The 21,998-nt window shown below is 53.3% G+C and overlaps 3 protein-coding genes across 4 annotated transcripts; all 3 read right to left on the reverse strand.

Moving 5' to 3' along the window:
* Positions 1-325: 325 nt before the first annotated feature.
* Positions 326-7,049, reverse strand: hbp1 (HMG-box transcription factor 1). Its single transcript, XM_086163722.1, has 11 exons — positions 6,938-7,049; positions 5,614-5,750; positions 5,348-5,528; positions 5,052-5,172; positions 4,858-4,972; positions 4,335-4,453; positions 3,981-4,137; positions 3,601-3,745; positions 3,037-3,327; positions 1,374-1,515; positions 326-1,290 (listed from the first exon to the last, which is right to left on the reverse strand). Exons 2-11 carry the CDS (start codon positions 5,684-5,686, stop codon positions 1,273-1,275), a joined length of 1,362 nt encoding a protein of 453 aa, XP_086019848.1. The 5' UTR covers positions 5,687-5,750; positions 6,938-7,049; the 3' UTR covers positions 326-1,272.
* A 464-nt stretch (positions 7,050-7,513) lies between these two features.
* Positions 7,514-13,473, reverse strand: prkar2b (protein kinase, cAMP-dependent, regulatory, type II, beta). Of its 2 annotated transcripts, XM_086163721.1 has the most exons (11): positions 12,970-13,472; positions 12,481-12,516; positions 11,492-11,544; positions 11,343-11,426; positions 10,974-11,080; positions 10,737-10,890; positions 9,668-9,769; positions 9,516-9,590; positions 9,345-9,413; positions 9,136-9,274; positions 7,514-8,653 (listed from the first exon to the last, which is right to left on the reverse strand). In XM_086163721.1, the coding sequence occupies exons 1-11, from the start codon at positions 13,370-13,372 to the stop codon at positions 8,523-8,525; spliced, it is 1,353 nt and encodes a 450-aa protein (XP_086019847.1). In that variant the 5' UTR covers positions 13,373-13,472; the 3' UTR covers positions 7,514-8,522. The 2 variants fall into 2 exon arrangements, with proteins under 2 accessions (XP_086019847.1, XP_086019846.1); XM_086163720.1 differs by lacking the exon at positions 7,514-8,653 and having other exon boundaries at positions 8,837-9,274; positions 12,970-13,473.
* A 2,263-nt stretch (positions 13,474-15,736) lies between these two features.
* On the reverse strand, positions 15,737-21,008 carry hsp90b1 (heat shock protein 90, beta (grp94), member 1). The gene is made up of 18 exons (XM_086163719.1): positions 20,873-21,008; positions 20,283-20,385; positions 19,977-20,118; positions 19,769-19,885; positions 19,352-19,683; positions 19,091-19,202; positions 18,879-19,007; positions 18,675-18,791; positions 18,472-18,609; positions 18,317-18,394; positions 18,157-18,222; positions 17,784-18,053; positions 17,439-17,684; positions 17,220-17,356; positions 17,061-17,139; positions 16,787-16,942; positions 16,615-16,710; positions 15,737-16,542 (listed from the first exon to the last, which is right to left on the reverse strand). Exons 1-18 carry the CDS (start codon positions 20,919-20,921, stop codon positions 16,516-16,518), a joined length of 2,394 nt encoding a protein of 797 aa, XP_086019845.1. The 5' UTR covers positions 20,922-21,008; the 3' UTR covers positions 15,737-16,515.
* Between the last annotated feature and the right edge of the window lie 990 nt (positions 21,009-21,998).

Genomic DNA, 21,998 nt, shown 5'->3' on the forward strand with positions numbered 1-21,998 from the left:
TGCTCCTGAATGCATCATGCAGCACGACCCAGTCGTGAAGAGTTTGTGGAGAGTTTATCCACAAGCAACAAATCCGAATCCTCCTTGAGAACATGGTCTGCAGTTCAAAGGCAGAGATAAGGAGTTAATATCTTCTCCAGACCCTTTTCACCTCCAGCCGAGGAAGACCAGGCGCTGAGGGTGCAGAAGGTCCCGGGGCACTCCTTGCAGCGGCACTGGAGACACGACACACCCTAACTGCGTTGGACACTGAGACGTTCAAGAAGAGGAGGAGGACAGAGAGGACCAGAAGGTGGACTCAGAGGGGTCAGGAGACACAGTGGCAGTGGCTTCAAAGGTATTTATAATATGATACAAGGTGTTTGTGCAATCGGCTGTCCGGTGGCAAACTGTACATTATCAACATAGCACTTACAATTCAAGAGGGGAGCAGGCCTGAGCATGGCTGAGGGCCCCTGGCTATGAGGTTCCCTGGCGGGGGGGCCCCAGCAGTCAAGTGCTGGGAAGCCTGCCTGGGAACCCTGCAGCTGGGGGGCCACAGCACGGTCGGATGGCTAAATGTCAGGACGGACGCAAGAGCCGCAGCCCTGCTTCTCCATGGCTGTGAAGAATTCCACTACGTATTCATATAAAGTGCAAAAGGAGTGAACGCCTGCAGGCCTGAGGTGTTCAGTGACTGAGTGACCCTGGGGGCCCTGGGGGGCCCTCATCAGAGAGTGTTGGCCGGAGATCGGAGTATATACTATATTATAAAAGGTATGAAAGGTTACCAAATAGAGAACTCAGTCTTACAAATATAGTCAGCATGAACTGCTGGAACAGAGTTCTCAAAAAAAAGATCCCCTTTTTTACAAAGATAGATGGACACAGGTCACCCCGAGGTCACCCCGAGGTCACCCCTGCTCTCATGCCGAGGTCTCTCTGAGGTCAACCCGGGGTGACCTAAGAGCGAGACCGGGTGTCCTGCTGCACCGGAGCTTAGCACCACAGGCTGTCGGCGCACCGCCGCCACATATAAAAGAACCTGAAATAAATGGGAAGCCTGTGCCTCAGAGGATACAGGCCTTTACAGTCTACATAGAGGACAATAAATGCTGTTAGTGACTACATTTCATGCTTGTTTCATGGTTCTTCTCAATGGGGCCTCCATCTTCCCTGGACACAAACGCAGGAGAACTCTGCATCACAGTTGGTTCTCCGGAGTCTGAGAGCGCAGAGCCGTCCTCCATCTGCTCCGGCACCTCTGTGGGTGGGACCTCAGGCCCAGCCACTCTAGGTCTGCTGGGAACCCTGTGGAGATGCGGAAAGAAGGTACTGGGTGACCAAAGTGGTGCCGCACCAGGCTGACGGCGCTCTGCAATGCAGCTTCTTACAGAGTTTGTTCTTTTACGCTTCCAGCAGTCCGGGTTGAGCCTCTTCTGCTCCTCCGCCAGAGCCTTGGCCTCCAGGGTGTACATCCTCCGCTCCTCGCTCTTCATTTTCTTCCACTTGTCACCTAGGATGACGCTGATGGCTCTGCAGAAAAACCTCAACAGCTCAGGGTCAGAGGTCACTGATGTGTCTGTTACTCTGAACTGCATGAAACAACATGCTGTCCTTGTGTCTGTTGAGCGACCTACTCATCCACCTGTCCAACAATACTAACATCTGAAGTGCCTCATTGTGTCTCTGACGGTCACCTTCAGCTCCAATCCAGGGAAGCTCAGCCAATAGTTCCAAATGTGAGTTAAATAATAATTTTTCCTTTATTAATCCCTGTGGGGAAATTCGTTCTCTGCAATGAACCCATAATGAATGGGCATGAGCAGTGGGCTGCTGGTCCACCAGCACCAGGGGAGCAGTTAGGGGTTAAGTGTCTTGCTCAACAACACCTCGACACAATGGGAGGAGCCAGGAATCAAACCAGGAATGCTGGGTTTGCTCTACCTCCTGCACAACACCGCCCTCAAAGCCAGTCTGTCGACATCTACGTTCCTCATCCAAAACCTGAGGAGTGGACCAGCAGGGTCCAGCACTCTGATGATGACCTTTAGCTACACAGAGATGGACGGCGCCTGATGTTCCTCAGCCGGTTCCGGAGTTTACACAAACTCGAGATGGGTGCTCTCCTGGCCGGAGGGTCAACACAGAGGAGGAGGAGGAGGAGCTCCAGGCTGGTCCTCGGCCAGAGGGGGGGCTGCAAGGCTTGCATTCCATACCTCAGGTCTGTCCTGTTGCTAGGCAACGGTCACAGAGCTGAGGGACGTTCACCCTCCCTGTGTTGCGAACGGGTAAATCCGGAGATTGTTGCTTCACATCTTCTAACTCCTTCAACATTTGGAGAAGAAGCAGATTCCCATTGAGAGAGACAGACGACCTTAAGAACACATCCACTTATTCTCCTCCTCCATGGTCTCAGTAACACACACACGTGCACACACAAACACACAGACACACACACACCGCCCACTGGGACTCTTCTGCCTCCAATTGGATTGTCCTGTTGTGGCGGTCACATGACCTCCATAGAAGGAGGTAATTGGCTGAAATGTTCTGTCAAAGTTGAACAGGTCCTGCTTCCCAGCTGGTGACTTGTGTCAAACTCAAACACACTGGAAGCAAGAACCTGACAGGAGATTGCTGTGGGACTGAGGAAGGACGTCTGACTCCATCAGATTAGAGAGCAGACCCTCCTCTCGCCTCCCTGAAGATCCACCGCAGCACAAGAGCAACGGTGACCCTTTCAAGAGGTTATGGCTCTCTGCCTTCTTGAACCTCCTCAGAGAAACCACAGCTCCTTCAGAACACAGAACAGATTCCACAATTTGACATGCCAGAGGTCCTAACTGGTCTTGAATCTGCTCTACAGGAAAGACCCTGAAGACCTGCCCTGCCAAACACCACAGAAGCCAAGTTGGTCTTACTTAGCTGAGGAGCCTCCTACCAGAGGTGGCCCAGCAGCTCCAGACCTTCACTTTGCTTAAATTGGCAGCATCTTCATGTGTGTTTGTTCCTTACAGGCTGGATGTATGAAGGTGCAATACATTGTGTTCTGACCTGTTGTCCTTGCCCGGGTACATCTGCGTGTACTCCACTCTGTACTTCTTGGCGAACAGCATAAAAGCATTCATGGGCCGTTTGCACTTAGTGGGTGTGGCCCCGCTGGCGCCAGCCCCCAAGGCATGCCCGCGGCCCGACCTGCCAGCCACAGCCTGCGGTGAGCCTGAGCGCTCCAGCTTGTCGCAGTCCAAACTGACGGCGCCGCTGCTGGACAGGGAGGTCCTGCGCTGTCGGGCCATACTGCTGAGGACGTAGACCGCTGACGAGTCCAGGGGTGTGAAGTCATAGCTGTGGCACAGACATGGACAGAGGTCACTTCCTGTTCTCATGGCAGGCGCCGAGGTCCGGCGCCATGACATCAGCCAAATCATAGCAACTGGACACGCATTCATGCTCGACATGGTTGACCTTCATCCTCCTCAGTTCTGACTGGCCGAGGAGGTCAGGCATCAGACACGAGACGTGAGCAGAGCTCCTCAGATGTCAGGACCATGTTTCTATGTTTGCGCAGGTCTATGTCCTATGAAATCCTGCATGTGGAGACGGAAGAGTAGTCGGTACCTCCTGAACGTATCAAAGACCACTGAGTCGTCGCAGTTAATGGCATCAGGGTGGTTAGGCGGCAGGCAAATGTCACCAAGCTGCATCTCGTAGCAGGGAATGCCGTGGTGCACCACAGTAAGGCTAGGGTAGAAGGAGGACCAGCCTGCAGAAGAAGCATCAATGAAGATCTTCCCCTTAACAATGAAACTGATACAGGTATGGAGGTTGCCACTGGAGGGCGCTGAAATGCCTTTAAGGCTGAAATGATACATTTCTGGAGTTTTGGGAGGCAGGTCTTAATGACTCCCGAGTCTCTGTGCACCAGACCAGGGAGAGGGGACACAGGTTCTCCTGAGGAACCGTCTAACCAATCTGAAGTGCCTCTTCAGACTACGTACCTTTATTTCTGACCAGAAACGGGTGGTCCAGTCGGCACTCGGCTGTAAGGAGGCCATCGTCTGGCAAGCCGGGGTCAAAGGTCAGTTTGAGGACGGCCTGACCGAAGGACACTGTCTCCTCATGGTTCACCAGCTTCAGCCCGTCCGAACCGAACCTCTGCAAGCAGGTGGACATGTCAGGACATGCTTTGCTCTCCCAGTACACACCTCTGCTAATTCTCAACCACACACACACACACAATGGTGACCTGGACCTGCCTGCCTCTGTAACAGAGGACCTCAGGTGCACCTTCGCAGTAAAGACTTCCACCGCCTCCAGGCTGAAGGACCACCCTGGATTTCCTGTTTGCTGACCTTCAATGAAGATGAAGATGGCATCATCGTATCATCGTCCCAGTCGTCGTCCGAGTCCCCGAGTTCATCTGCTTCCTGCCACTCCACGTTGGGACCTCGATGGAAGCGAAGGCGAGTTCCTGGAGGTCAAAGGGCACAGATGAACTGGAGAAGGGTGCAGTGTTCCACTTTGGGCACTGGGGGTTAGGATTTCCTCCCAACAAGAGGAATGAATGAAGATGAACGGACATCTTTGAGAGTACATTCTGCTATAGCGCACTGTGACACATTCATTCATTACATGAAGAAAGGACCACAGACTGCAGCTGGACCTACTGATGGAGACATTTCACGTTTTCACTTTGTCTACTTCAACTTTTCGTAGTGTATTTGATTGCAGCAGAGAAGCCCTTTTCTCTAGCTTTAATTGTCTTCATGTTAGTGGAGCCTTCTTGACTCAAGTCTCAGCTCTTCAGCGTTGGGACTGCTGTTCTACCTGGCTTCCATGCACTGAGGCACTGTGAGTGTGGGAGGAGGGACAAACCTTTCAGGAAGCAATGCCAGGCGGTGGAGGGCCAAGTGTGAGACCAGGCCATGTCCTCGTCATCAGAGAAGGAGGAGGACATCGAGAATACTCCAGATTCGGATTCACTGCTTGCCTGGGGTGGAGAAGCAAACATCAGGACCTTGTTAACTCAAAATGAACGTCGGAGACAAGAGGCGGCAATCTCCACCTACCCTGACGCGCCTGCGCTCCCTGAGGTGGCTCCTCGAGGGGTTGGGGGCACTGCTGGCCAGCGGCGGGCGGGCGTAGGAATGTAAACTGTTGCTGGTGCCGAAGATGTGGACCGGAGATGATCTGCAGACACATAAGGCAATGAACATGGGATGTCCTGGTAAGACCTGTAGACCGACGGCACCGGTCATGTCTGGCTCAATGAGCACCATAACCAACCATAATGCTCTTCAAATATTCATGCCACGCAGCCGCTGCTCCTCTGCTTTCTTTTCACACATCCACTGTTCCTACAAACCTCCTGTGGACCGCGGCCTTCAGCAAGGGGCTCTGGGGACTGGTGGCGATGTTAGCCAGCTCAGCAAGCCAGTTGGTGCTGGAGGAGCAGCTCACTTCCTGGTGAGAGACTCCTGCGCCGACCTGGAACAGCCCCGGAGACCTCTGGTCCTCCTCCACCTCCTGCAGCTCTGGCATGTCATCTTCACCATAGCCAAGAAGACCAGCAATGAGCATGTGCAGGGAGGAGCGCTCCGACCTGCTCCGCACGAACGCCAGGTGTTTTACCGTAATCCATGTGGCAACCAGGAGAGGAGGGCAGGTCCTCGTTGCACTTCAGAGGGTCGTAGGCCTCGTCCATTCTGACAGCTCTCCTGTCTGCAGGACCTTCACTCGGCTTCCATCCTCATCTGCTGCCACATTAGCTGCTCCAGGCAAAACCAGAACACACAACTTGTTACTCCTGCAGCAGATAAGCATCTACACTTCTGAGGCGAGAGGAGGAAGTGGAGGCGCAGTAGAGGAGAACCTAAACATAACAACCTATCTCAGTTCAGACCAGCCCGGCCCTGGTCGATATCAACAGAAAACTCTAGCTGTCCATTGGAGCTGAAGAAGCCTCCCAAATGACAGAACGAGACTCTTAAAGGGGAGACAGGTAAGTTCAGTTTCCATGAAAAGATTTCGACAAGAATTCACCAAGTCCTGGACGGCTAAAGACCTCAATGGACATCTCCTTTGTCTGCGGCCCACGGTCACGTGACCGCTGCGTGGAGGCCTTGTTTACAAACTGGGACAGATCGCGCATGCGCTCCAGCGCTCATTCATTCGTAACTGCGTAGCCGCGGAGAATAGCTACCGAGGGTCTCTATCCGCGCGGCCCTGGGACCAGAAACCGGGGACGCCCCTGGGACCTGCAGGGGGGGGGGGGCGACCGGGGCCCGGGTGTCCGGAGTCCGGCCGGGCACCGAGTGGGGTCCGTCGGCTCCCCCCCGCGGACTGGACGCGGACATGGAGCGTCAGCCCCGTCCTTAAACTCAGAGACGCGCACGGATAGACCGCAGCAGAGAGTGAACGGGGCGAGCCTGCGCCTCACGCACGGACGAGTAGAGGCCGCGGCGGACTGGCGGACGGACGGTCCCGGGGGTTTTCCGGTTGCGGGGGTGCTCGCTCGGGGGGTGTCCGGTTCCGGGGGTGCTCGCTCGGGGGTGTCCGGCTCCGGGGGTCTCTGGCTCCGGGGCCTCCCTCCCGGGCCTCCCGCGGCGGAGCTCCGCGGCTCAGACTGTAAACAAAGACTGTCAACAAGTGGGGACTCGACGGTCCCCGCCCGGATGGTCTAGCGGGGCCCCGAACACCCCCAATGGCGGGTCGTTTTCCCCCGGAGGGCCCTCCAGACCCGAACGACGAACGGCTGGCGGATTTTGTTAGCATCAAAACAACGGCCGTCAGGGAGGAAAACGGTCGACCGTCAAACGTCGTTCGGCGGCCGAACGGGTGGCTGACAGCCTTGACCGGGTCTAGGTTCGGACCCTCTCAGCGCCGTGGACTCGCACGGCGAGTCCGAACCGCGGAAGCTGCTTTGATTCCCGTAGAAGGGAAAGAAGTCACTTACCAAACCTGTCGCCATGAAGAAATTCTGGCTTTCACACCAGGGCTGGGAGGGAAAAGTCCTAGGCGGCGGCTCCGATTGGTTCGTACGCACGTCACTAAGCACAACACCCTCATCCGATTGGCCCATGCCCTCAAAAAGAATGTGGAAGGCGGGGCTTCATGTGTTGATCAAAGTTTGATTGGACGAAAGTGCACGCCTGTTATTTGCAGCGCAGATGATTGGCAGCAAGGAGAACAATACAGGGGGATCCGCTGCTGCAACAAGTCCCGAGGATCCTGGTCCAGGTCTTGGTGCTGGTCCTGGTCTTGACTCTGTCTTTGAACCTGACTCTGATCCAGGTTCCAACTCTTAGTCTCATCCTGATCCTAATCCCGATCATGATCCTGGTCCTGGTCCTAAGCCTCATCCTGATCCTGACTCCTGTCTCAGACCCTGACCCAGTTACAGACCTCCCACCTCTGCCCCTCTCCCCCAGAATGAACTCCAATTAATAAAGTTAAAAAAATCATCCATCCATCGAGGTGAGTGAGTGTCAGAGATGGTGAGCTGTGGTTGTCAAGGCAATGCTGCTGCACAGAAATATAAAAATGCCCTTTATTGACATGAAAAGTGAAACAGACTTGAGGGGCCACCGCTGGAGCGACCTGCCCGACTACCCGCATGACTACCTGCACGACTACCTACACGAGGGTGGGAAGAGAACCAGCATCAATATCTATCAAACAAGCTGCAGTGGACCACAGAGGGAAACAGAAGACTGTGGTGGAGGTTCTGGCTTGGGGGTCAGCCATGGGCAGAGCTAGACTGCATGGGTGGGTGTTGATCCTGGTTCGGCAGGTGCTTGCTGGCACCAAACACTGGGACTTGTCTTGTACATTGAAACAAGAAAATGGATCAGACGTCCTAAGAGCTTCAGCCCAGGAGGAGACGGCGAAAGGTCCAGGCAAGTCTGAAGAGAGTACAGAGAACTCGGGCTCAAATCCTGCAGCTCTGTTTGTTCTTACAGAACTACCCTCCATCCGGAGAACAGCTGGCATGAGGCCGCCAGCCACAACATTTCCCGTTTCCCCTAAGCAGGTCCTCGTGGGACTGACGCCACCGTCCGCTAGAGAAAGGCTGAGTCTACAGTAGGAAGGGACCAGAGGTTGACCGGGTCCTCCTTGGGGCAGACGGGCTCTCCTCCACCACTGCCACCCCCCAAGCTGTAGCTTCGCAAAATCAGTTAAAGAAGTTCTTCTGCTATGACGGAGACTCTGGGAGAACAGTGAGGGAGAAGAAGAGTGGCCAAAATACAAACAGTCCCACATCGACAGCTCGAAGGTACACTCACATGGTGGAGGGTGGAGGGTGGAGAAGGTGGAGGGGTCGAAGTCAAACAGCTAAGAGCAGCTCAGCTTTGGCTGAATTCACATGATTCCTAACACTCTGTAGCAAAGGTCTCAAACATCTCCCACCCGACTTAACCGCCAGACACAAGGGGAAATTCACATTCCCTGGAGAAGAACTGTCCAGGTGACTCTGGGGCCTCTCTCCTCCACCAGCTCCTGGTCCTGCGGGGGGTTGGGTGTGGTGTTGGGGTCTCTTCTCATGCACTTTGTTCCTCAATCTCAGTGCTTCCAAAGAGGGTGACCAGCTGCTCCTCGTAGTTAGCTATATTTCTCTTCATGATGTCCATGCAGGGCCCGAGCAGTCTCTCAAAGGCTTGAACATCCATGACTGACAGACCAGAGGAGACAAGAGTCAGACCAGAGCCTGGAGACAAAAAGATCCGCCTGTCCTCAAAACACTGTAATGACAAGACTGGAGAAGGTTATTCAAAGTGTGAGGAGAAACACCCGCAGCAGACACGTCTAACAAGCATCTGAGTTGAGCACCTTCTGCCAGCCCGTCTTAGGGACATTCCTCTACCACTCCTTTGTGCGGTCATTGCACGCAACCGGGACCTCCATCGGACCCAGCGGGCGTCAACAGATTCTCAGATGGTCTGCGTCCTTTCCGAGCAGCCTCTGGAAGCTCACCCTACTCACGTGGACTTTAGATGTGACTCAAGATAAAAGTGAGAAGTAAAGAGATTCGCTGTGATCCCCGGCTGGGACAAAGCGTGACACCTTGCCCTGACCTGGAGATGCAGAGACCAGGAGGAGCCGTGGAGACACAGAGAAGACCACAGAGAAGACAGATGAAGAAAGAGGGGTTACCCAGACATTTGACTCCTCCCACCGCGAAGGCAGAGGCCGCCCTGGGTCTATTGGTTACTAGAGCAAGTTCTCCAAAGTACTGGCCTCTGGAGCAAGTGGCGATCACCACCTCCTCCTCGTCCTCCCAGTCCTTCCTGGTCTGCTGACAGGAAGCACGCATGAGGAAAAACGGTACGATGTCGTCTGTAATCGATTACCGCCAGGCTTACCCTGCTTCTCCTCATGGTGATTCTCACTTGGCCAGACTCCACGATGTAGAAGCAGTCGGCCAAGTCCCCCTGAGGAGCACAGGAGAAGGGTCATCACGGCTGAGGATGTCAACGGTGGCCAATGAAAAGGAGCTGAGGAAATGAAGGGCAGCGGATGAAAGGATTCATCACCTGGGCGATGATCTGCTGGGTGTCGCTGTAGACTTTGGTGGAGATCACATCTACCACTTTCATCCTCTCTGACAGCTGTGGATCACAGTACTGTGGGTGACCACGCAGCTCAGATGCTGCTGACCCCCCAGGAGAAATGGATTGCTGGTTACCTCCAGTGACGTCAGCAGGGGCAGCGTCTCCATGAAGGCCTCGTACAGCCTCCTCTTCTTGGCGTTGTTCTTTACGATGATCCTCCTAAAGGTCAGACGATCCTGAAAGAAACACGTACCCCCGGACGGGGTCTCAGGGCCGCCTAAGGGTCTCTGTCCTGACAAGGCCAAGGAGCAACCAGGAGGAGGTTCCTAAGGGCAGTGGCAGGAGGTGTGCTGCTACCACGGTATCCAGAGAGGAGGCTCTAGCCTGGAAACCTCCAGTTCACTTGGAAGCATCATCTCAGCTTTTGGTTGTCCTCAGATAGGCAATACTTAAATCCTCCCCCTGACATTCCAACAGAGTGACAAAGATCACACTCCACGTCCACAGACCAGGAGACCCTAAGAATAGAGCATACTATTCTTCTACTGTTAAAGATGAGTTATAATATCTCAGGTGTTCTGAAGGTTCCCTGTCAGCCGCTCCCTTTTGGGCCCTCAGCCAATCACCTGCCTCCATCTCACCTTCTACTCTCACACCAACCATCTTCCTGTTGTCTCTCCCACCACCCATGAAGCTCCTCTCTGGTCTTCCTCCAGACCTCCTGTTTGCAGCTCTGACCTCACCATCCTTCTCCCCAGACTTTCTCCATCTCCCTCTCCTGTCCATGTCCAAACCACATCAGTGTGACTTTATCTCCAGAACATGTACTGTGTGCTGTCCCTCTGATGGACTCAATCCTGACCCTCTCCATCCTCCTCACATGCTCCAAAGAGGAACATCCACATCATCATTTCAGCTGCCTCCTGTCTTCTCCTGTCCAAGCTGGACAACATGGCAGCTCTCACCTCTGTTTTCTCCACCTTTCCTATCCCTCTGGTCAATGTTATCCTTTTCTCCCGCACTCGTGCTCAGTGATATGTTGGTCTAAAAAGCCTCAGGAACATTTGGATAGTGGATCTTTAACTCTCCAGCTTCAGCAGCACCTTCAGCGGCCCCACATCCATGAACCAGCAGCTGAATATCCACCTCCACCTCTGGCACAGCGGGTTGAGTCTGAAGGCAGAGAGCTGCTGGTCTACTCACCAGGCACCAGAGGGCTCCGGGCAGGTCGGCCACGATGGTCGCTGCCCTGGGCGTGTTGTACATCAGGGCCAGCTCTCCGAAGCTGCCTCGGTTGTCATAGCAACCAACCAGCTTCTCCACACCGTCCACCTTCATGAAAATGCTGAAGGTTCCACTGGAGAAGAACGGGTGATATCAATGCTCTTGGATCTTCAGGCAGATGTTTGCGGGCCTGTCAGAACTGGGCAGATGGGTCACCTCTCAATGACATAGAAATTGTCCCCGTCATCGTCTTGATCAATGATGTGCTCCCCCTCCGTACAGATCTTCTCAAACATGGCGTCCAGCACCTGGGACATCTCCTCCTACAGTGAGAGGAAACAAGAACCTCCAGAAATCGGAAGATACTCATCATCTCATGCACGGTGCACAGGTCGGGTCTGGTCTGCACAGGTCTGGGCTGGTCCAATCTGCAAAGGTCTGGTCTAGTCGGCAAAGGTCTGGTCTGCACAGGTGAGGTCTCTGCAGCTCTGGTCTGCTGCCTCGGGTGAGATTCTCCCCGGGTTGTCGAAGGGATGTCGGAACAGGACTCTGAGATGACGAAGACCTTCTAGATAATCCACCCACCGGGTCCAGGTTCTTGAAGAGCAGGATGTCCCTGCAGGCCTCCTGCAGTCTGTGCCTCTGCTCGTCGGTCTTGGGCTGAGTGACCTGTGTGACAGACAGTTGTCAGACTGAGCATGATGGGAACAAATGTCGGCGGCAGAAGAACGTACCTGCGGCTCTTTGTCCTCCTCCTCTTCATCAGGGTTGAAGGCCTCGGCACACACTGTGACACACACACACACACACACACACACACAAGGTCAGACAGGGGCAGCTTGGGTCCTGAGGCTCTGCTCCCACAGTCTGACTGAGGAACCCTGTGAGACGTTCACTGACCATCAATACACCGACCTCAAATCAGCTGGATAATACATGAATCGATAGCAGACGGCATATTGATCGATATCAGATATGGGGTCGGTATCAGCGGCAGTTGATCAGTTGATCTGCCACTTTTATCTCCTGCCATCTCCAGGTGAAGACCACCAAAGTGCTCCAGATATGAGGCTCTCCTGAAGGGCAGTTGTTCCCGTCTTCCAGGAAATAGTCTCAGCCCAGAACCTGCTGCTGTCGTTTGTGTTCCTCCTTTGCAGAAACCCTCCTTCCAGGTGGGTTTCTGCTCATTGCTGGTCTTCTTCCTGGTTCCTTCCTGTGTCACCAGGCTGGTTCCCCTCAAACCCTTAGATCTCCTCTCAGCTCCTTTGTCTTCTTCCTCTGAAAAATGGAGTTTGGGGTAAATTCCTTTGCTTTGCCTGAACCACCTGCCCTGGCCTGATGAGGTGTCCTTAAGCACCAAAGGAAGTTCATGTCCTGCGTCTCCGTGGTGATCGAGAGTGTATTCAATCAGTTATCCTTTGTCCACTCAGAGTCAAACACTCGGCACCGCTGATCCTGGAGCTCCTCCGACATCTGATTAACTGCAGGGACGGTGTGTGTGTGTGTGTGTGTGTGTGTGTGTGTGTGTGTGTGTGTGTGTGTGTGTGTGTGTGTGTGTGTGTCCTGAACAGTGACAAACTATTGAGGCAGTGGAGAGCAGACAGATGGAGATGAGCGTTTGCTCAGGAGGTCAGGTGACGTCTGACTGTCAAACACTAGAGTGACGCTGAACAGAGGGTTCCAACTGCTGGAAGCAGCACTGGACGGAAGGAGGTCCACTCACCTGAAGCTCTTCTGATGAATCTGTTGATCACCGGGGCTGTGGAGACACAGAAGAAGCACGTTCTTATCCGACAGCTTTCACAGCAGACACCTCCTGGAGAAGTCTCTTGGCTCAGAGGCTCAGCAGAGCTTCAGAGAGGTCTCCTCTCACCTGCTGCATGGACTACAAGTACTATAGTATTTGTTTGTCGGGTTGCCGGTTCGAGGCCCGGGTTGCTGTGGTAGCGCCCATCTTTCAACCAGGCCGAGGAGGAGCGCCTCATCCTCCCCGCCCTCCTCATCCTCAGAAAACCGGACGTGGGAGGGGTCGGGTTGTGTCCCCTGTTCCACCCCGGTCACGTGCAGCGTCGGTACCGACGGAGGACCGGTGAGCCGGCTCCGGTGTGGCTATGGATGGCGACCGGCGGAGGCTGCGGGTGGCGGCGCTCCGGCGGCGGAGGGGGGGGCATACGTGAAGACTATGAAGGGTGTCACGCGCGCGCGCGCTCACCTGCGAACTCCTCTTCGTCGTCGTCTTCCTCGTCTCCGTCCTCCGAGTCGATCTGCATGGCCTCGTCCAGGAAGTTGACGGCCTTGGCGGCCCTGGCCCCGGCGAGGGCCCCCCGGGGGTCGCAGCGGCTCCGCTCCCGCAGCTGGGTGAAATGCTCGAGGGCGAAGTCGAGCAGGTCCACGGGCCGCTTCCTCAGCACCTCCACTGTAAAGCTCTGCAGCAGCTCCGTCAGTCCCTCAGGGATTTCTATACTCATCCCTGTGTGCGGCGGTGGGGGGGCGGAGGAGCCTGCTGCGGGGACCAGAAGATCCGAAGCCCGGGAGATCGGGACGGGGGGCGGGGGCTGCGGAGGACGGTCGCCTTTTCCCGGATGAAAATGGCTCTGGACGTGAGGTCCGAGCATCCTCTATCGCTTCGAGAAACCCACGCATGTGACCTGGGTAACCATGACAACCGCCTATCCGGAGATGGCGCACGAGCTGCGCGCAGCCGCAGAACGCCGAACATCCGGGAAACCCGGACTCGATGCGACACGAAGGGAGTGCTACATTCCGTCCCGGACCGGAGGCCCCGAATGCACCACCGCCGGCGGACAGGACGTCATGCAGTGGACCAAGGGAGGACCAGAAGAGGGGCAGTGGAGGACAGGAGGAGGACCAGAAGACGACCGGAGGGGGCCCAAAATGAGGCCAAAGAAGACCCAGAGGAGGACCAGAGGAGGTCCAGAGAGGACCGGAGGAGGACTAGAGGAGGTCGAGAGGAGGATCGAAGGACGGCCAGAGGAGGTCTGGGGGAGGTCCAGAGGAGAATACACCTTCTTTTCCAGAGGAGGAGCACCTCTCCTGAACAGTGAGTTGAATTCTGTCTGGCACTGAGAAGAAGAACCTCATTTGTGAGGGAGAACCACAACTTCTCCTGTATGGAGAACCAGAAGCCAGAGTTCACCCGAAGCCCCGGGATCTATCTGATGCCCCTGATAAGAGGTTCCTCCCCCTGGAGGGTTCCAACCTTCAAGACGATCACACTTATCTCCACTTGTTTTAGGACACTAATGTGTGTCAGATGTCCTCATTTCTGAAGTCCACATCCAAAGATCCAACCAGTGTGAAGGAAAGGCGTGAACACCTTCTGCTTCAGAAGTTCAACAGACACTTCCTGGACAATCTGAATGTCCCACATGGTCTGAGGAGCCCATGGAAAGAACAGCCTGGAGGAACATGAACCTGACACCCAGTCCCTCAGGACCTATCTGCTCCTATGTCTTATTTGTGAACCTGCTGAATGCTGTGACCATTTTTTTTTTTAATCAACAAATATATACACAACAAATCGGTTTAGACAGAGGTAACACAACAATATAATGATCAAAAAGCCATATAAAGAGTATAATTAAAAATACTTTCTGTGCACATATACACCGACACACAAATATCAAACCCTTTTTTCCAAAATAAAGTCGTTTTTTTACAGCCTTGGGGCTCAGTGCTGTATTCATCCATCTCCTGTAGAGAGACTAAAGGTAGGTTTGTTGTCAGTCCATTTTCTTTTAGGAATGTGATGTTTTAGCAAAAGTAGAACAAAGTTCTTTTCTGTGGTGTGTTCTTCATAGCAAAGAAAGCTGTCCTTATCCTGCAGCTGCAGTGTCAATCCACTTCTCCTCTCCTTAAGAACTTGTACCTTTGACCACAAGTAAGTACAAGCAATAAAAAGATAGATATAAAATGGATTCTTCACATATTCCACAGAAATCACATGAGTTATCAATATCAATTCCAAATCTTTCTAAAGTTTTTTTTTTTTTTTTTGCTGGATATAATGTGTGTGATTTTTTAAGACACGTCTTTGATCTTATTGTTCCACATAATTTATGACTAATCAGCCATATTGGCTTAGTTTAAATCATTACAGAGAGAAGACCAAAAACCTTTGGCCGTAGGAGCAGTTACACCTGCAAAAGATTTCGAATGTATTGATTTGAATATTTGTCCTTTGGAACATCAACATGACTGTTCAGAATGGCCACATGACGCTCTGCTGCGGAGCCAATCAGTGGCTGCAAGACATTCCTTGGTATAGCAGTCAATATGATGTCATATTCTCTTGGTAATAAATTCTTCACATAATAACAACTCACCATTAACCCTCATGAGCTGTGAAACCAGAACAATACCAAGGTCAATGTGCCTTTTATTATTAAATGATTTCTTTTTATACCGAATACTCCTGTTATTTCAAATGTAATCATTGGTGGGTGAAAAATGATGTTTGTACAACATCTTCCATGCCGAGGGAGCCTGCCTGTGAACATGCTCATTTCGCAGGTAGTTTATCAGGATTCTAGTCACATTTTAATCATGTTTGGAATGCTTTCCCTACATTCATTTTGAATTCAAATTCATATCTTCTTTATTAATTGATTGTCAACCACTTCATTTTACAGATATTTCATGTTTCAAAGCTTCGAGCCTCCACAACCCCATTATGTCATAAGACCTCTTTTTTAATATGACATTTATTTCTCCATATGAAGGTGAATAAAATCTTATCCAGTGTTTTGTATATTATATTTGTCAAGGACAAATAAAGAGCTTGGACATTCCTTCTGCTTTGGACAGTAGAACTGTACTGTTCAATGAGAGATCCCTCATTAGCCACATGTTCAACTTTTGTGTCATTTGTAAAATGATAGGGTCAGCCTTTAAGTCATGGCAGGAGTTTTCATTTTTCTTCAATCAAACCGAAGAAGAAGCATCGGACCCATGACGCATGGAGATGAAGTCAACTTTATTCAACCCTGAATCCCTGTCCCATCTCCAGTGTGTGGACCTACAAGTGGAGGATGCAAGCCAGTGGACCTTCAGGAGAGGAACCGCTCCCATACACTAGATTCTTTCACAAGCCGAGCAGGTTTACTTCAAGAGGAGAGACTGGAGACTCTCGGCCCCTTGGAGAAATATTGGACCCTTCAACTCATTTTCACCGGAGGTCCTTCTGCCCTGGCGTCTCAAAATCCCCAAATTCAGTACCCCTGCTTTGAGGTGTCAGTCCAGAGCACTGAGAGGAACCACAGCTGAAGGTCCTGCACGGGACACATCTGAAATCTTTGCATTTGATTGACATACAGTCCAGTGACTGTCAAACCTTGGAGCAGAACATCTGCAGAGTAACCAGACTACTCCAGGCTTTCCCTGGTGGAGAGCCTGGAGGTCTGACCAGGATGGAAGAGCTCTGGAGCAGATGCCTGCCTCCAACATGTGAGGACAATGTGGACACGTAGGGAAGTCCTTGTTCAGGAGACATTTATTCCATCGAGGACAGGATGGCAGCTTCCATTGACAGCTCAGTTAAATATTAACAAATTTACAGTCATGAGGAATGTAAAAAAAAAAAAAAAAAAAAATTAAAAAGAAAAAACAAAAACAAAGAAAATCTGGCCTTAAAAAACCCACCCCAGGAGGACCTGGACCACAGTGGAGCAGGACCTCCCCCAGGTCCACGGTGGAGCAGGAACTCCTCCTGCTCCCCAGAGTCCTCCCATTCAGTGTTTCACAGTTCGTCTCTGTCAGTCTTTGTCTGGAGAAGAACAGAATACATCAACATGGACATCTCACACCGAAGAGGAGCTCAAACAGTAGAGCCGCTTACCGATTCTTCATCGTCCTCTTCTTCCTCATCTATGGTTTCCTCTTTATCTTCAGACTCCTCCTCTTCCACAGGCTCTTCCTCGGGCTCCTCCTCCACCTGCCGGAGTTTGGGTTGCTGTTAGCGCTCAGAGCTCCGGATCCTGGAGGTCCGTGGAGGTCCGTGGAGGACTCACCTGCTCGTCCAGAGGGATGTCCATGCTGAGACGCAGCATCCTCTCTATCCTCTCCCCGTAGGCCTTGGTGTCAGCCAGCTGGTAGCCAGAGCGCAGGGTGGCCGTCTCAAAAAGAACTGTGGCCAGGTCCGACGCAGTCTGGTCTTCGGCATCATCCTGAGAAGAACAAAACCATTCTCACTGCTTCCAGAAGATCTACTCTGAGCTCCAGAGTCCCCGGTGGGCCGATATTCCCGTATAGTTTCCCTGAAGCTCCGCGACCGGGCCCACTCACATTGACTCTCTTGAGCAGCTGCTTGATGAGAGGATGCTTGGGGTTGAGCTCCAGGGTCTTCTTCTGGCTGGCATAGTAACTGAAACAGACGGAGGCCGCGGTCAGCAAGTGTGAAGTACTGTACGTCTAGGCAACTCGACTGGAGGTGGAGCTACTCACTTGGTGGAGATGTCCTTCCCGGTCTGGTAGGCCTGGGCCTTCATGATCCTCTCCATGTTGCCCGACCAGCCATACTGACTGGCCACCAGAGCGCAGGGGGACCTGGTGAGCCTTTGGGAGAGCACGGCCTTCTCGATCTGCCAGGACCGACCACAGCAGAGGCTGAGACCGTGTTGCATGGCTCCGCGGAATGCAGGAGGCCTACGCCAACCTTCTCACCTTGTCATTGAGGGCCTTGTCCTTCAGCCAAGTGGTAAGAGGCTCAAACTCCTTCTCCATGGCCTCCCTCTTCTCCTTGGCCTTCTCGCTCTCGTCGAACTTGATGCCCTCCTTTGCCACGTTCTGGAAGCGCTTGCCGTCGAACTCGGGCAACGCTTGGATGCAGTACTCGTCTACAGGCTCTGTCAGGTAGACCACCTCGTAGCCCTTCTTCAGGAGCCTCTCCACGAAGGGAGAAGCCTCTGCCTGCGGAGAAGAGGGGTCAGAAGAACGTCCGCATCAGTTCCTTCAAAATGGTCATGGACAGAAAGGTCAAGGGTTCGGTGCCGCCTTGCTCCCCCTCACCTCCTTCCTGCTGGTCCCGGCCATGAAGTAGATCTTGTCCTGCTTCTCCTTCATGCGCTCCACATACTGCTCCAGGCTGGACAGGACCGTGTCACTATGGGACGTCTGGAAGCGCAACAGCTTGGCCAGCCGGGTCCGGTTGGAGTGGTCCTCAATGACGCCCAGCTTGATATTGGTTCCAAACTCCTTCCAGAATTTGTCGTTGTACTGCTCCTCTGCGATCTTCTTGATCATGTCCAGGGTTTTGCGCACCAGCTTCTTACGGATCACCTGTGGTAGACACGGGGAACGTGAACATCAGGGGTGAGTCTTGGAGAGCCCCCTCGGGGATGGATCCCAGCTCTAAAGAAAGCCCAGTTGTGGTGGAGCTCACCTTGAGCAGCTTGTGCTGCTGCAGAGTCTCTCTGGACACGTTCAGGGGGAGGTCATCGGAGTCCACCTGCCAAGGGACACAATGGCCATTTGGGAGAAGACCTACAAGGACCTACCGGCACATTGGTGCCTTCACCTCCCGCGGTGGAGAAGGAACTCACCACGCCCTTGACAAAGTTCAGGTATTTGGGCATCATGTCGTTGAAGTCGTCTGTGATGAAGACCCTTCTGACAAACAGCTGTGGAAGAAGACAACGTGAGGACACGGTGCCAGAGTCTGTACCATTCCCGCCTTCACCCCAGGCCGAGAAGGTACCTTGATGTAGTCGTTTTTCTTGGTGCCGTACTCATCAAAGAGCCCGCGGGGAGCTGAGATGGGGATGAAGAGAATGGACTTGAAGGTGACCTCGCCTTCAGCGGTGAAGTGGATGTGGGACAGCGGGCCGTCACTGTCCTGAGAGATAGTAAGACCTCAGGTAATTGCTCAAAGCGACAAACATCTGCGAGCAGGTTCCCTACCTTTGAGAAGGTCTTGTAGAAGGCCTTGTACTCGTCCTCCTCCACCTCCTTCGCCGGCCTCTGCCAGATAGGCTTGATGTCGTTCATCAGCTCCCAGTCCCACACGGTCTTCTCCACCTTCAAGCGCCAGGTGATCAGTTAAAAGATCTGATGACACCACCAGACCTCTCCCCTACACCAACCCGTCCCACAGCATCTCCCCACCTTTTTCGTCTTGGGCTTGTCTTTGTCCTCTTCCTCCTCCTCCACCTCAGCCTCGTCTTCAGTGGCATCTTTCTCTGTGTCTTCTGCTGCCTCAGCATCTTCATCGATGGGCTCCTCCACTGTCTCCGTCTGTCAGGAGAAACACCTTGTAAGCAGGGCTTTGGAAGGTCTGGCTGCTGTGGGGGGTGGAGATGAGCAGAGGTGCTCCTCACCTTACTGGCCCAGACATAGATAGGGAAGTTGATGAACTGGGAGTACTTCTTCACAAGGTTCTTGATGGTCTCCAGCTCAAGGTAGTCCGAGGCCTCCTCCTTCAGGACCAGTCTGATTGGACAGAAAGGAGTACAGAGCTTAAGATGCCCACTGTAGAAAATCTATGAGACTCTGTCCACCAAGATGTTTCTACGCCCTAAGATACAAGGGCCAGCAAAGCCTCCACAGATGAACAGGAAAAGATACTGTGAGGGACCTACGTGATGGTGGTTCCTCTGCCCAGCGTGTCTCCACGGGGGTCCTCGATGACCGAGAACTGATTAGAGTCTGACTCCCAGATGTGCTGAGTGCCGTTGTTGTGTTTGGAGGTCACCAGGACCTTGTCTGCCACCAGGAAGGCGGAGTAGAAGCCCACGCCGAACTGGCCGATCAGCTCCGAGGTGGACTGATCCTCGGACTGCATCTCTGTCATCTTGTTGAGGAACTCGCTAGTGCCAGACTTGGCAATGGTGCCTAGGTTCTTCACCAGTTCTTCCTTGGTCATTCCGATGCCTGTGTCAGTAATGTGTAGCATGTTCTTCTCCTTGTCAGACTGGAGAAGGACAAGAAAGCACAACAGGTCAATGCCAGAAGTCCTGAGAAGGCCCGGCTTGGACATCTTCTCCTGCTCGCCATACTTTTATTTTGATTGTCAGCTCTTCGTTGGAGGCCAGTGCATCTTCATTCGTCAGTGACAACAGGCGGATCTTGTCCAGGGCATCAGAAGCATTGGAGATCAGCTCCCGCAGGAAGATCTGGACGGGTGGGGGTTAAAGGGGATCAAGAACCAGGTCTACGATGGGATGTGAGCATCACCGTGCCTTCACAGGTCTTGGAGCTGCTCACCTCCTTGTTCTTGTAAAGGGAGTTGATGATGAGCTTCATCATGCGGTTGACCTCGGCCTGGAAGGCGTGCTTCTCAGACTTCTCTCGGATTTCCTTGATCTGAGCGGCGTTCAGGCCATCCAGCTGGATGGCCTCCTCTTCCCTGAGGAGCACACACATTTACAATCATATCTTGAACCAAAATAGAGGTCACCAGGAGGAGGGGGTCTATCAGCACAGAAGCTTGGTCACAGTGACCTTGTGGGAAAATAGTGTGAGGGGCCTGCAGACCTGGAAGGACCTGCTGCAGCTCCATCAGACCCCTACCTCTGAACCACCTCGTCGTCTGTCCTGGAGCCATCCCTGCTTCTCCCCAGGTCCTCTTCCACCGTCCCATCGATGTCCAGGTCATCTTCTGCCCTAACAGAAGCTACAAACAATAGACATGAAGATTACCGACGCGGGTCGGTGGAGGATCTGAGAAGGCCTGCTCACCGGAGTGGCGTTCCACGAAATCCGTTAGAAACATCTGGAAACGGTAGGAGTAACGGACGGTAACGCGGAGCGAGGATGAGCGGAGATCACCGAGGAGGAAGGAGGCCGAACACCGAGGGAGAGGAGCGAGGATCCCCGAGGAGGAAGGAGGCCAAACACCGAGGAAGAAGAGCGGGGTATCACCGAGGAGGATAAAGGCCAGTCCGGTTAGCTAAATACGGACGGGCGCTAGCAGGACGGGAGAGTCCCCGGCCCTCCTTGGGTGTCTCCAGATCCCTCCGGTCCTCCCAAGCACCCACCGAAGGCCGGCACAGCCGGTTAGCTACAGACGACCGAGCGCTTGCAGCGCGGAAGAGTCCCCCGTCCTCCCCTGCCCCTCCCGGTTTCCCCTGGGTGCCCTACCAGGTTCCCCGGACACTCACCGAAGGCTAGCAGCGCCAGCAGCAGCCCGGCGGCCCACAGCGGTTTCATCGTAAAAATAGTCCGAAAAGAAGCGTCAATCTCCAGTGAAGAAGCCGGGTAGGGCCGCACGTTGGAGGCTGACAGTCGTCCGCTCCCTCCAGAGGAGCCCAGCTATTAAAGGCCTAAGCCCCGACCAATGGCAGCGCACCACGCACACGCGCAGACCAATCACAGCGCAGCATGCGCCGCGTGGCGTCCACTCACAGACGTCTACATAAGCCGTAGCCAAAATCGTGGCTCGACGTGATTGGCCGAGAATGAATGACCAGTACATCACTTCCGAAAAGACTCGTCAGTCCGGGGGAGTCAAAGGCGGCCGCGGCGAGGCACCGTGCGTGACCCCCCAACGGCCGTGACCCACGGACACCGTGACCGCCCGCCGGTGGAGCACTCAGTACATGACTGTGTACATCATGCAATACATATTAAAATAGGCAGCATGTAATATATTGTGCTGTGTACATTATGCAGTACATTGCATTGCTACTATACACTGTACTGCCCACTATACAATGTACTGCAAAGTACATACAAACCACAAACAACATAAAGAGGGTTGTACTGCATGCTGCTGAATTATACAACGTACTGCATGATGTACATCATGCAGTACGTTGTATAATTCAGCAGCATGCAGTACATTGTATAGTGGGCAGTACAGTGTATAGTAGGCAGCATGCAGTGCATTGTACTGTGTACAGCAAGCAGTACATTGCACTGCGTGCATTATGCGGTACAGTGTAGTTTCCCACACTAACACTGCCTGCATCGCCTTGTGAAGGAACACAAGTAGATCAACTTTAGGTCACAGGATGTTAAGTCCATTTCGACTGTATCACCAATTTAGTCCGGGGAGGACTGTCAAACTTGTCATTAATGAACGGAACCAAAGTGCCAATTGAGCAGGAGCTAAAGGGGCTTCGTGCTGGTCGGGTCACGGGGTGTATGCTGTACTTCTATTCCTGGTGTGACCAGCACAGAGAAGGCCCTGGGGTCAGGCTGCGCTCTCCAGCAAGAGATAACTGCTGACCCACACCATTCAAACATCTATGGCAGCAGGTTTCTGCTTTTAAGACCATGTTTAGA

Source organism: Fistularia commersonii, chromosome 17 (genome assembly GCF_037954325.1).
Source record: "Fistularia commersonii isolate RoL2024-O1a breed Wild chromosome 17, RoL_Fcom_v1.0, whole genome shotgun sequence".
In the NCBI taxonomy this organism is placed as follows: domain Eukaryota; kingdom Metazoa; phylum Chordata; class Actinopteri; order Syngnathiformes; family Fistulariidae; genus Fistularia; species Fistularia commersonii.

What these genes read in the sequence shown, in the direction of transcription:
- hbp1 (XM_086163722.1), bottom strand. Translation starts at nt 5,686, where the DNA reads ATGGACGAGGCCTACGACCCTCTGAAGTGCAACGAGGACCTGCCCTCC. An exon ending in AAGGCCGCGGTCCACAGGAG is followed by an intron (nt 5,173 to 5,347) that starts GTTTGTAGGAAC and finishes ATGTGTCTGCAG; the next exon opens with ATCATCTCCGGTCCACATCT. An exon ending in TACCCGGGCAAGGACAACAG is followed by an intron (nt 1,516 to 3,036) that starts GTCAGAACACAA and finishes GTTTTTCTGCAG; the next exon opens with AGCCATCAGCGTCATCCTAG.
- prkar2b (XM_086163720.1), bottom strand. Translation starts at nt 13,372, where the DNA reads ATGCTCGGACCTCACGTCCAGAGCCATTTTCATCCGGGAAAAGGCGAC. An exon ending in CCGGAGCCCTCTGGTGCCTG is followed by an intron (nt 9,770 to 10,736) that starts GTGAGTAGACCA and finishes TGTTTCTTTCAG; the next exon opens with GATCGTCTGACCTTTAGGAG. An exon ending in TCACCATGAGGAGAAGCAGG is followed by an intron (nt 9,275 to 9,344) that starts GTAAGCCTGGCG and finishes TCCTGTCAGCAG; the next exon opens with ACCAGGAAGGACTGGGAGGA.
- hsp90b1 (XM_086163719.1), bottom strand. Translation starts at nt 20,921, where the DNA reads ATGAAACCGCTGTGGGCCGCCGGGCTGCTGCTGGCGCTGCTAGCCTTC. An exon ending in AGAAAAACGACTACATCAAG is followed by an intron (nt 18,395 to 18,471) that starts GTACCTTCTCGG and finishes CTTCTTCCACAG; the next exon opens with CTGTTTGTCAGAAGGGTCTT. An exon ending in AGCTGCTCAAGAGAGTCAAT is followed by an intron (nt 16,943 to 17,060) that starts GTGAGTGGGCCC and finishes TGTTCTTCTCAG; the next exon opens with GATGATGCCGAAGACCAGAC.